Source organism: Cygnus atratus, chromosome 10 (assembly GCF_013377495.2).
Source record: "Cygnus atratus isolate AKBS03 ecotype Queensland, Australia chromosome 10, CAtr_DNAZoo_HiC_assembly, whole genome shotgun sequence".
In the NCBI taxonomy this organism is placed as follows: Eukaryota; Metazoa; Chordata; class Aves; order Anseriformes; family Anatidae; genus Cygnus; species Cygnus atratus.
This window is the reverse complement of record NC_066371.1, coordinates 22,203,825-22,217,305: the sequence shown is the minus strand read 5'-3', so window position 1 is coordinate 22,217,305 and position 13,481 is coordinate 22,203,825. Positions and strand designations below refer to the sequence as shown.

General features: G+C 34.2%; 1 protein-coding gene across 11 annotated transcripts in view; it reads left to right on the top strand.

The window, feature by feature from the left end:
* Positions 1–7,959, top strand: part of ARHGEF3 (Rho guanine nucleotide exchange factor 3) — a 126,827-nt gene extending 118,868 nt beyond the window's left edge. For 4 of the 11 annotated variants that reach the window (XM_050712797.1, XM_035558379.2, XM_050712798.1 and 1 more), the window contains 4 exons: positions 1,580–1,837; positions 3,367–3,537; positions 3,771–3,957; positions 4,945–7,719. In XM_050712797.1, the coding sequence (XP_050568754.1) occupies positions 1,580–1,837; positions 3,367–3,537; positions 3,771–3,957; positions 4,945–5,291 (963 nt within the window). In that variant the 3' untranslated portion in view covers positions 5,292–7,719. Of the gene's footprint in view, positions 1–1,579; positions 1,838–3,366; positions 3,538–3,770; positions 3,958–4,944 lie in introns of all 11 variants that reach the window. The other 7 variants (XM_050712796.1, XM_050712799.1, XR_007708705.1 and 4 more) reach the window with 6 other exon arrangements.
* Positions 7,960–13,481: the final 5,522 nt, after the last annotated feature.

Here is a 13,481-nt window from a genome sequence, read left to right as displayed (position 1 = left end):
GAGACATAATGAAACATTTTCTCTTTTGGGGGATTTTCTTTGAAAGATTTAGGCTAGGATGTGATTTTAAAAGCTCTTGTTATTTAGGATATGAATGCTACTTAACATTCTTCAAATAAAAATCAAGAGTCAGGCTCTATTTATCTGATGTAGATCACTTAAGAGTCTGCCCTGATTTGTACCCTTATTTTCAAAGGAAATGAAGTTTGAACAGTCACATTGTGTAAAGGCCCGATACAGTCATTTTTGAGTATCTTTCTGTTCCAGTCAAGGTGATAGATAGTCATTAGTGCTGTCAAAGATATTAATTTCCTAGAAGTTTGTTAAAATAAGGCAGACAGAAGAAAAAGTTGGTAGGTTTGTCCTTCACTACATAACAGAGACACTGAAAAACAGGTTTTGTTAGTTTTGCTGATACAATTGCTCATTATATGAATAGAGAGCTCTTATTTAAGATATTATTACTTAAATTTAGCAGGAAAAGAGGCTGAAAATTTTTGCGGGATTAGGTAATAATAGATGTTTAGCAGCTCTATGTGAAACACTGGTGTATTGTAAACATGAGCAACATGATCACTACAATAGTTAATGGTAAACTGTTAAGTATCAAATACGATCTCTAGTTTTCTTTGCATAAGTTAATTTTATTTTTGTTATGTTTGAACACCAGTGAACTTCTCCCGGTCCAAATATCTGAGATTATTTTCCTTTGTAGAAGATTTTACATATAATTGCATGTAAATACACCAGTATATGTAAATAGCTATATTGTTTTAACCAACATTAAGCTAGCTTTTTTTTTTCTCACGTTTAAGGCACAGTTCTGTCATCTTAGTTTGGTCAAGATTTTTGAGGGCAATATAGAGAAGTATGACAATAAAGATTACAAGGTCATCTCAATCAGATACCAGATATTCAATTAGCTATTCCTTTAACAAATAAAGCTTGTGTAGGTTAGTAGGAATAAAAGCTATGTTGCTCATTGCCCTATACAATTGCTGTTTTTCTTAGGAGTTGTACAAATCACTGCTTTGTTTACAAGCCCATGTTAATTATATTTTAATCACAAAATGTCCTGCAGGGAGATGGAAGAAACATATTTGTCTTAGAGAGTAAATCCAATTGCATAGAGATGCTTCCATACTATGTTCCAGTCAAACAGGAAGATCTATATCAGATCACCTTATTGTTTATCTAAAACAGACCAGGTTTGCGGGTGCTCATTTCTAAGCTTTTGTTACAATTAGTAGTTAAAATCAGACTTCTGTGTTCTAGTACTGTCTGTAATACGTAGCTCTCAATCATTCAGTCACACATATAGTTAATGTTTTGGAATAATGTAGGGGATCTCTAGGAACTGAAGGATTAGCTAGACTTTCTGAATAATTTAGAGAATGAACAAGGCCATCAGAGGATCACTGGAAACCTTATATGTGTTGGAAGCATTATCATCAATAAACTGTGGATAAACCTCCAGATACTGACTCTCAGTATCAGTTTTGACATTCTGAATCAGTTGGAATTTCCATATAGCAAATGGCTTCTTTTCAGTTGTTGAATAATTTATTCCTTCCCTCAGCTCCCATGCCTAAACTCCTATGATAGCTACTGCAGCAATCAAGTAGCAGCCAAAGCCTTACTGGATCACAAGAAACAAGATCACAGAGTGCAAGATTTCCTGCAACGCTGCTTAGAGTCTCCTTTTAGTCGCAAACTGGACCTTTGGAATTTCCTTGACATCCCAAGAAGCCGTTTGGTTAAATACCCATTACTGCTCAGAGAGATTTTGAGACACACACCAAATGATCATCCAGATCAACAGCACCTTGAAGAAGCTGTGAGTTGCTGGATTTTTTTTAATTATTATTTTTTAGATGTACAGCACTTTATGCATATTAATTATGGTATACTCTGTAAACTATGGAAATGTTAAGACATGAACAACTGCAACTAGTATATGAAACCTCTAGTTCCCCTCCCCAGTTAAATCCTGTTTCAGTAGGAAAGTAATACGAAAAAAAACAAGAGGGTAGTGGTGGTATTGTGTGGCATTTGTGTCCACAGCTCTCGTCTGATTCTTGTCCATTTTATATTTATTTCTTTCAATGTTGCTTTCCATTCTAATCTAAGTTGGGTAATGTAGAGATTTCTTATAGGTTTTAAGTGATGTAGATGAGTTAACTCCCTGGTTTGAGTGCTTACATAACCTTTGAATCCAGATTAGCTATCATCTGCTGAAATTGGTTTCATTTTTATTTTAAAATTCTGAATAGGGTTATATTGCCTGAAGTAAAACCAGAGTATTAAATCCAAAGCTTTAAAACTTCTTATTAATGGAAATGGACCTGATTCAGATACTTTGAATGGTTTCTGAATTTTCTGTTCTTTCGCATATATAGATATAATCCTGTAATACGTAAACAAGTGCACACATGCAAACATCCATCTGGGAGTAAATGAATTTACTGTAGCTGATTTGCTTGAAATGCACTTCTAAATTAATGAATAAATGAATATCATCAGTAGCCTTTTGAGTGGTGTTTGAAGACAAGTAAATTCCATGAATATTTTGAGGACAAAATTTATGATTTGCCTAGACTTGCATATTTTGTAGATTTTCATATTTCTGCTGAGAAATGATAGCCTTGGTGTTTTTTGTTTTTTTTTTTTTTTTGGAAAATGTATATTTTGAAACACATGTACCTGACCACTGTTGGTTGGCTATTACTTCCCCAAATTTCTTGCCTGCAGTGTAAATTCAAAGCTTGGATACTCACGTTTCCATGTAATTTATACAGTGTATTTTTCCCCGTGAGTATTCTTTTAAGCACCCCCCCCCCCCCCCCCCCCCAAAACAAAACAAAACAAAAAAACAACCAACCAAACAAAAACAAACAAAAAAAACACTTGTAAGTAGCTCAGAGTTCTTCTGCTTATTAATAAGGTTTGTTTTTCTACATAATGTCTGGTAAGAAAGCATTTGAAATATTTTTAAGATCTTGTGGTATTTGTAATGGGTAATTGTTTAATAAAATATAATTGGGATATTTCTTGTGATATCTCAATAGTGTTATATAGCTTTGTGGTACTCCGTTTCAGTAGAATGCTATTTATCTTTGAAATGATATATTTCATAAATCATATGTTAAGAAACAGAAATTACTATTTACACACTGTAGTCTGCTTAATTCTGTTGCTAATATTAATTCTCTTACAGACTGGTGTGCATAAAATTCAGGAAAAACTTATTCAGGAAAAATTCAGGAAAAATTATTTTGTTGCAGCTACAATTCAAGTTATGAAGAAATACCTCTGAATGTCAGACTGTACAATTAAAGTTCACATGTCTTCATTGTTTTTCTGTAGATAAACATAATTCAGGGTATAGTGGCTGAAATTAACATAAAGACTGGTGAATCTGAATGCCAATACTACAAAGAAAGACTTATTTATCTTGAAGAAGGCCAAAGGGATTCATTGATTGATAATTCACGTGTTCTATGTTGTCATGGTGAACTGAAGAACAACAGGGGAGTGGTAAGGAAAACTATTTTGTTATAAATAGCTTTTCAAGATACCTTCATGTTGCATAATGGCAAAAAGTTGTGTAAAGAAATATCACTCTTTACTTTAACTTTTCTTTTTACTTAGCTTTAGAAAGCACAAGGTTATAACATACTAGAGATTAAATAAATCTGGTTTAGTGATATTCTAAAAAAAATATATATATATAATGCTTTATTATTTATATATATATTTTTTTTTAACAGAAACTGCACGTCTTCCTCTTCCAAGAAGTCTTGGTGATTACTCGAACTATCACCCATAATGAACAGCTCTGCTACCAACTGTATCGACAGCCAATTCCAGTAAGGGATCTTCTGCTAGAGGAATTGCAAGATGGAGAGGTGCGATTGGGTGGATCCATACGTGGTGCATTTAGCAACAATGAGAGAAGTATGAAAACATCTTTATTTTTATTTGCTCATATGGGATCGTTATAACTTTAAGATACCTACTAATGAGAAATGTTTATTGCCATGTTTTCTCTAAAATCCACATCATCTACATCCAAAATCTTGATTCTTATTTTAAACTGGTTTATGATATTGTAACTTCTTTTAGATTGTTTCTCAAAGTCCACTATATTGATAATGGGATTTCTCCCCACAACTGCTTCTGTACTGAATTGGAAAGGGAAGAAGTATGTAGAATGTAGTGCCAAAACCACAAAGTTATAAGCAAGTCTGTTTTGAAATGTTAAGATAAGCTTTAGTCTTTATGACTTCTCTTTTATTACAGAGACACTTACTGCTACTCTGTAACGAAATCTTTCAATTGGCAGATAATCCATGTAGTGCTCGTTGTAAAGACTGCAGCTATTCTCATTAATGCCAGGAGGTTAAAGTTAATGGCCTCCTAAGTAAGCATATTATGGAGATACTTGTTTCATTGCAAGAGTCCTTTGAATTTCACCAATCTTGTGAAAACTTCAGACTTTTTTTGGTGTGTATTCACTTTATTTGTGAACTGAATTGGAAGAGAGAAGGTAGTCTCCAGCTGACACAGGGCACAGTATTCAGTGAAGGCTCTGGATATCTGCTTTGCAGAGAAGTAGGAGGAGAGACTTTGAAGTGTGGGAGGAACTTCATCTTGCTGATTCACTTAAAGGTTTACAGATAGTTTAATGCATGGCAGAACCAAAATTGTTTAATCCAGCAATAAGAAATTATTAGAAGTGCTTGTGTTGTTCTGTGTTCTTGCCCCACAGAAGATGGAGATACCCAGGCTCTTCTCTCTGGTCTGACATAGTATTGCCAAGAAATCCAAACTTTGACCATAAGTCAAACATTTTGCTGATTTGTTATTTTAATATACTATAATCTATTACAAAATCCATTCAACCAAAGCATTCAGCATTTTGCTATATATTGTTTCTTTCAGTCAAAAACTTCTTTAGAGTCAGCTTCAAACATGGATCTCAAAGCCAGTCTCACTCACTGCAAGCCAATGACTCCTTCAACAAACAGCAGTGGCTTAATTGTATCCGGCAGGCCAAAGAAAAAGTCACGTGTGCAGGAAAAGCTGGAGTGCTGAACTCAGAAGCACATTTTATTTTGTCACCAAATGGAAGCAGGGTATCCCAGGGAGAAACCACACTTGAGCAAATGGACCAATCAGACAGTGAGTCAGACTGTAGTATGGACACCAGTGAGATCAGCATCGACTGTGACCGTATGGAACAGACAAACTCTTGTGAAAATGAAAAACAAATAGAAACCAATGTTTGACAAAAACTTACAGTTCATGGAACAAAACCTGTGTCTTACCTGTACAGTATTTGCATTCCATACATGGAACCATTTGGAGAAGCACTTTTCAAATATTTTTTGTGACAATGTCAATGCAGCCCTTCTTGTATAGTACTTGTCTAAGTGTAGTACTGTAACTGCCGATTTATGTAAGCTGGAATCTTCTGCAACTCGCACCCTGTGGTTATATTCCATAAACATGATGAATGAAAGAGGTACTTGACCAGTTATTCTCAATGTCCTGCTGTAAACAGAGTCTCTCAACTACTGTTTGTATGTGCATTATGTAAAGAATCTTTCATAATTTTTAAGTACTGTATTTGTCCTTTAAGGGGGCAGCTGAAGATACGTACTTAATAATGGACTTTCAGGATGGTATTGAGATCATAAGTTTTCACAAAGGCATAGAAGAAGGAAAAAATAGCTTCTTGGACAAAAAAGAAAACAGTCTTGCAATAGCCATTCTGAGCTCTTGTGGTTTTAAATCAATAAGAACTAAAAAGAGTGAGCCATGTGACTCTTTAGGGACTAATTTTTCAAAGTGAAGCACTCTACTAAGATTCATCAACTAAACATAAAAATCTGGTAAGTCGAAGTGGTCAGCGTAGTGCTATGGTTTACTTATCAAAGCACATCGTGCTAAAAAAAAAAAAAAGTCAGCTGAAAAGCAAACAAACAAAAAATCCCACCACAACACAACCTCCACAGCCAGCACTGAATTAAATGAAATGCTGAGAATACTGGGTATTTGTAAATAAGCTGGTAGTTTTCTTTCAGTGCCATACATATATATGTATCTATTATCCCAAATAGGATAAGAGTGAAAAAAGCTTCTGCTTGTGAATAGGCCCTCTTCAGCATTTTGCACTCCACTGCCCTCCACTGTTGGTTTTAAATACCACTTAAACTGATGTTAAAAACATTTAAGTTTCTGTAAATGTCTGTTACATGTTTTTTTTTAAAGTAAGTAACAATTTTATATAAATGATGCTCTACAAATACCCTATGGGATTATGTAGAGAAAGTTTAAACAAAAAGGGAATTACTTTTCCTTTAGGATATATTCTATCCCCTATATTTTTGTCAAATTTTATTTTTGTTGCATTTAATTTCATGCTGTAATTGGAAATGTCACTGTTTTCTGGTGGCTGATTTAGTCTACTCATCATGATGAGAAGCAGATGAGTCACTTAAAAATGCAGTCTAAAACACTCAGTTGAACATCCTCTAACTCTTCAGAAATCCATGGGTAATATTTTATTTCTTTGTATAAGAAATAATGCCCATGATGAATGATAGCTGATACATTAATAAATTTAAATGATCTTTGCTATTACACAAAGTACCTGTGCAAAATATTCATACCAACAAAAGTAGAACTAAGTTATTGCCAAAAATGTTTATTCTGCAAGTTTACAGAAAATAGTAAATATCAAGTATCTTACATATATATACTGATGTACAGCACAGAAGTCAGTGTGGCAAGATTATAAGCAATATAAAACAAGGTATTTTTATTTTTTAAAAAGTCACTTTTAACCTGTAGAAAATATTTCTGTATTTATAGTTTTTCAAAAAAGTCATTTTTTTCTGTTTCAGGCTTTGTAATTTATTTCAACTGCTTCATTTTTAGAGCTGAATGAGTATGCCAGTGAAGGGAAGAGAAAGGAAAGATTTACGGAAGAAAAGGAGTAGGAAAGATGATAAAACCATTTTCATAAAACCTGTTCAGCAAAATGTTTAAAAAGAGAGAAAAAGCATGGAAAGTGTTCAAATACAGGAAGAAAGAAAGAATTGAATGTGTGTATTGACTTTTTTTTTTTTGTGGTTGTTAAAATAATAGCCTTAAGCTTTTCTGGAAGCATTTCAAATAAATTACTTTAAAGCATTTTGATTTTTATTTGGTTTGGTTGTTTTTGCAAGGAGACAACAAAAAGATTTCAACAGTAAGCACAGTGGATATTAACATATGTGACCAAGACTTGCATTTGTTTCTGGTGGAAGTGTTATATATTTGGATCTTATTTGCTAGACACAAAATTGTAATAACTAAGTAAGTCACTGCACTCAATAATCCAGTACATCCCCCAAAGTTTTGTATTATTTAATCAAATTAGTAAGTAGGTGGAGCAAAAAGTTAATAGCCCACCATAAGTTTTTCTCTCTTGATTCCTTTTGGATCAAATGTTTACTAAATGCATATTCTTTCAAAACATCGAGATGATGCATTTCGGGGCATGTAAAAACCTAACAACCAGCCAGTGAATCTCAAAATACTAACTTGCATTTGTGTACTGACTATCGTTTAGCAACCCACTGAGCATCATGTTCAACACACTGTATTGCAGATGGTTCAGTTTTGCTTTACAGATACTGATTTGATCTAATAAAGTTTAATGAAAGTTTTTCCAAATCACTGTGAAGAATAAGCTTTTCAGTTTAAGAGTACCAGTGTCATTCTAGATTTAGTTAGATTTGTTTTTGTTTTTTTTTCGGTTCTAGTACTTCTAAAAGGCTACTACTTTTGAAAGAATGACAGGACTGTGGCATGGGATGGACAGACAAAAATATTAAAAAGGATGCGTAAAATATAAAATGCTCAATGTAAAGTGTGTGTGTGTGTATTAGTAAAGGCATCAAGATTGTCAGTACTCACAATCATTAGTAACCCTGCTTATCAGCACTGTGGGGTCTGAGAAGTTGCAGTGGTAAGCCAGCATCCGTGCTGCAGCCATTCAGTAAGCACCGGCCTCTGCTTGATTCTTGTGAAGAGAACTGGTGATAATTTCTCAAGACACCCACCGCTGCACATGCAATGCTTCTGCTAACGAGGTAGTTCAAAGCTGTGTCAATTGAGATGAGATCTCTTAAGGTCACTTGCTTCTCAGATGGAAGAATATTGCCAAGGTGAGAAGGTGAAAAAGAACAAGTGGAGTGTGTTAAAAAGGCAAGAGTCAGTGAAGAACCAGAGGGGTCTAGGGCTTCTGAGATCACCGTGAGGGGATAGCAAAATAAGGAGATGAACGTGGATGCTGGATGAGTTGCAGCTCCTCTACATCTGAGGTATTAGTACTCTGGATCTTACAGTCTGGGAGAATAACGAGTGATGAGTCATCTTGCTCTCAAGAGCAAGGGAAAAGCATAGATTGCCCTAACTGAGAAAGAAAGGTGAGCAAAGAGAATATCTTTGTAGTTCTTTGAAATGTAAGGACCTTCTGAGACTGCAGAAGAAAATGTAACTCTGGTGTTTGATTCCCTAGATATGGTCTGCAGCACTGAAAAGAGCAATGCAAGGATGAAGATGACCTATGTCCTGGAACACAAAGTTCTGCAGTGAGACAACAGGAGCAGTTAGTTTCAAGTCTGTGAAACTCAGTACCAGGGAACCAATTGCCAGAGTCTGGGTAAAAGATGGGCCCAAAGCTGAGCTCCAAGGTAGAGAAGGTGTTTCTCAGAGGCAACTCCTATTCAGTATGACCCACCTGAACCAGGGATGCTGCCTGAAGGAATGCTCTGAAATAGTTGGAACCAGGTCTCTTGAGGCTTCACAGAAATTTCTACTGTTTGAAAGATCGATATCAGAGCTCTTTGATGTTAATTTAATAGATTGATCTTATTTGAAAGTTGGTATTTTACTGTGATGCTGTCTGGCACTTAGTAGGCAGTCTTGATTCCCAGGATCTGTAACAGAGACAGGAAGAGAGTTCTGTGTATATGAAAACTTGCTCCATTTAAGTATGGGGTTCCAGTTCTTCCATATTTAATACTACTAATGAATACTCATTTTAAAATACTGTGATCAGTTCTACAGGTTGATGCTGCCACCTACTGGAAATATTTTTTTTAGAGCTGATTTGATTATTTATAACATTAAAATAATTAAAATTTAAAACACATTAAATGCATAAAAGGAAAGCCAGTAGATCTTTTCAGGCTATCACCTCAGGATCACAAACTTGTTAGAAAAAAGTATTAGCTGGGTTTCCTCTACCAATTCCTGACTTTAAGGAGACAAGCATGGACTACCCCCCCAGTTTGTCTCATCCTTTACTATCATAGGCATGTATTTTTCCCACAACTGGAAAATGACGCTGGCTCTTTCCAAATATGTAGATTAGGTTTTATCTCTGAATTTTATGAAGGTGCTTCTGTCTGCGTGGTCTATGAAGGAAATTTAATGATGCCATTCTCCTACCTTTGATCACCTGGCAACTAAAATTAGTCAGCAGGAATACTGTTGCTCAAAATTAGCACATAACCTTTTGAAGAAGTTAGATGTGTTTTGTATCATCAGTCATTTCTGAAAAGTAAAATAATTTCTATTTATTTAAAATTATTTAAGTTAAATTAGGCATATTTTGCATTTCTGAATATGCTTTCATAAAAGAATACAGAGGTAATTTCTGGAGCAAGCACCATGAGCATCCCTTATAAAAAATCTTGTATTTTATGGCTGTTAATCTGATTTTAGTCTGTGTTACTAATGTACAACTGATTTCAGAATCAAAGGGATGTGCAGCTGCTTTGTACTTGGGTGGGAAACCAGTCGGTATGAGCCAGGGAGTCATGGCTGAATGCTTGGCAAATACCAGAAACCACAGAAAACAGAAAATAGACTCTTAAGGTGACAGATTTTATAACTTCAGTGGGGTGTTTTCTGTGTGATTTTCTTTTTGGTTTGTTTTTAAGTTTAAATGTCAGAGTGTTCATGATCTCTTCCTATGGTAATTTATCACTCCAACTTTGTGAAATGGGATGCTTACTGCCTATTTTATATCAGACTTTAAGACTCATAGTGGTACAGTGATCTAGAATTGTTACATCATTTGTTAAGCAGTACTTATAGTTTTGTGATAAAGTCTCAGTTAAATCCCCAGGGTTATGTTAATACATAAAATAATTTGTACATCTGTAAAGAAGTAAGAAGTATCTTTTTTAAAGCAAGTGGTAAATATGGGAACTTTGCATGTTGTTCAGTAAATGAGGAAAATTTCTTCGTACGTTTGGCTTTGCTATGATACACCCCTTATAATGTTCATATTTTCTACTTATTGAACATGTATTGAACATTGAAAACGTATGCTTTAGTTCATTTTCTGGTATTTGTTGTGAGAGAAAGCAATAGTAAGCATACTTTCAGTTACAAGGTAATTTTAGTTGACAGTAGTTTCCTACCCTGTTGCCTTTTTTTGTAGTTAATTCTTGTCAAAGTTATTGAATTGGATCTATAGTTGATCCATACAAAGTAGATACATTCCCGAATTACTGGAATACAGCAAAATATGTGATTTAGACTCAATGTTTGTTCTAAAGTCTTTGAAATCTTACTGTCTGTATGTCCCACTATCTATGGGTAAGTGTTTATCTGATGTAAACAGTATATCAATTGAGCTATGGTAATTCAAAAAAGCAGGGAAATAAATGTCATATATGTATATACCTGCTAAAACTATGGTTTCCTAAGAAAAAAAAAATACTACTTCTACACATATTAACATAATGGCTACTGGAATACCTTCTTTTCTTTTGAAAATTCTTTTACCTTCCCCAAAGCATAGATGTGTGTTTCAGGATTTCTTTTGGAAATAGAATAAACAGTATAGTTGGAAGGACTATTAAATAAATGTGAATCCATCCCTGAAAAAAAAAGTCTTACCTAACTTTAAAACACCAATTAAAGAAGTCCTGCAGTGTCCCCAAAGAATTTCTTGTTGTATATAACTTCTGTTGGTGGACAGCTTTTCCTAAATCTCCTTTGATAGTCTCACTAACACTAGATAACACTAGATTTGTATTTTATTTATTTATTTGTTTATTCTTTTCTTTTTCTTTCTTGTATATGGAATTTTTAGTTGAACTAGGTAAAGTACAGGAAAATTACTCTGATACTACAATTGATTTATAATATGCTCTTCACCTCCATTAAATCCGTACAGAGACAGGACATCAAATTCTCAGGGGGACCTTCTTAATTTATCTACGGGTTTAAACCCGCAAATGCAGTGTGCATTACCTCTGGATAATTGAACAGCATGTTTCTGCAATTAGATTAATGTTAGGTGCTATGTTTGTGTAATTTATGTAAATTATAACTATAGACTCTAATTACCCTGTTTAAACTTGGCTGGCTCCCCAAAGACTTCTAAGAAGAAACTAATAATTATTAGCTTATCTTCTTGTAACACCCTGAAGGATACTATTAGCACTACACCATTTGTGAGTTGTGAAGTTACTTTTATTTTCTAACTAACAGGTGATCTAAATAGAGATCAATAAAATAAAAGGGCTAGGTCAAAATATAGAAAAACTTTGCATTTAAGTTTGACAGCTTCTTTTGAATAGATACAGCCACCGTTAGTAGGATTTAAGATAATTGGTATGAAGAATGAATATATACAACTACAGAACCAGTATACTTTTAACAAAGAAAATAAATTTTGGACTTCTAATATTTTTGCTAATTGTTTGTAAAACTAACATTAGGTATTGCATCCTGTGCACTGCAAGAATGGTTTATTTTCAGTAGATGGTTTTCAATTCAGTGCATTCCTCAGAGCTGCCAAAGAAAGGTCTTTGCTATCCTTAGTAAAAGAACTAAAATTCTATCATATTTCAAATATAAAATATCTGTGTAGCTTTACTCTGAGTTATGCAGCTACTGAACTTGTGCTTGCTGATAATTTACACAGCAAAGAGTTCATTCTCACACGCTTGGTAACTAACGGCAATAAATCTAAACTCAAAGCTAAGAAAGTGCACAGAATATTCAAAAAACTCTGTAAGAGTGTTTTCCTTAGACTAGATTTTTTGCAATTTCTGTATTTGAAATTAAAGTTATGTGATTTTAAATCCATGAATTACTTCACCAATTTAGGGAAGCACTGGACTGAGTGTGCACAGTAGATGCTACAATGAATAGAGAAGGTGTAACATTGAGCTCTCTCCAGTCATAGCAAGAAGGTAACTGACATGCTGAGCTCTGAAGTGCTAGGCACTATGGGTTTTTAAAATTAGACAATTAATCATTTCAATGCTCTGGCATGATTTTAGCAGAAATGTGTACCGAATATAAACTCAGGGTTTCAGATCATGTCTTCCAAATTGCAAGTCTCACTCTTTACACACAAATTAAGACATATCACCATTGAAAGATGGTATATGAGTAAAACAAATAAAAACTCATCTGGTTGGAATTACATAGACAATTTTATTATATGAGATTAACAGAACTACTGCAACTTGGTTCAAAACCCACATTTAACATCACTATTACTGTGAAAAAAAAATTGAATTTGTATGCCTGCTTTAGAGAGTCCATTCTTCAAGTTCTTCCATTATCATGGATGACCTAGGTAATACCATTGTACCCAGATCTAATTAACTCATAAAACAGATTGCCCTATATTTATTAAAGCTCCAAACCAAACCTTCATAGTAGGTGTAACATCATGTATCAGCTAGTTTGTGAGATAACAGGATTCAGCTGTTCTGAATAGAACAGGATTGTCTAACAGATATTTTCATAACTAAGACCCCCAAATAAATTGCATATTTCAAATGGAGTAAATATACTAATGTTTTATTTAGATGTCTATTTTAGAATTTTATGCTCTTATCTTACCATGTTTAATTCTGCTTCCCATCAATAATTATATCAAATTGTTCAGCTGTTTTGGGTTTCACATATTAATATCTTCCTTTTATGAAGTTACAAGCATTGCAACAGGAGTGAGAGTGGTGAGTAAATACTGGCCTTCAAACAGGTGTAGGACAAATGACATGAGCTAGCGAAGTCTTACAATACTGCAAAGGAATCCAGCAAAGCTCATCTCTAGCAGTGGAAAAGCTAACTGTATATGTGATGGTGTTACATTATTTATTGCTTTGAAATACCAGTTACCAGCATTATATTTAAAGTCTTGAGTTTCCTTATTTAAGTTGGCACCTTTCCATGTTTTGCTACAGCACACTCAGGTCTGTAGCTATAGTATTGTTTTCTTTGTAGGTAAACAAAACTTTCCTTGTAACAGTTTCACTTTATTATTCAGCTGTCACTGAATGAAAAAAATGTTGTGCATAACTAGCCCAGCACACTACCTCTTTAGTTTCCTGCCTAGCAGGAAACTTAAAAAGTTTCTGACCTAGCTTTGATAGTACCAAGTACTACCA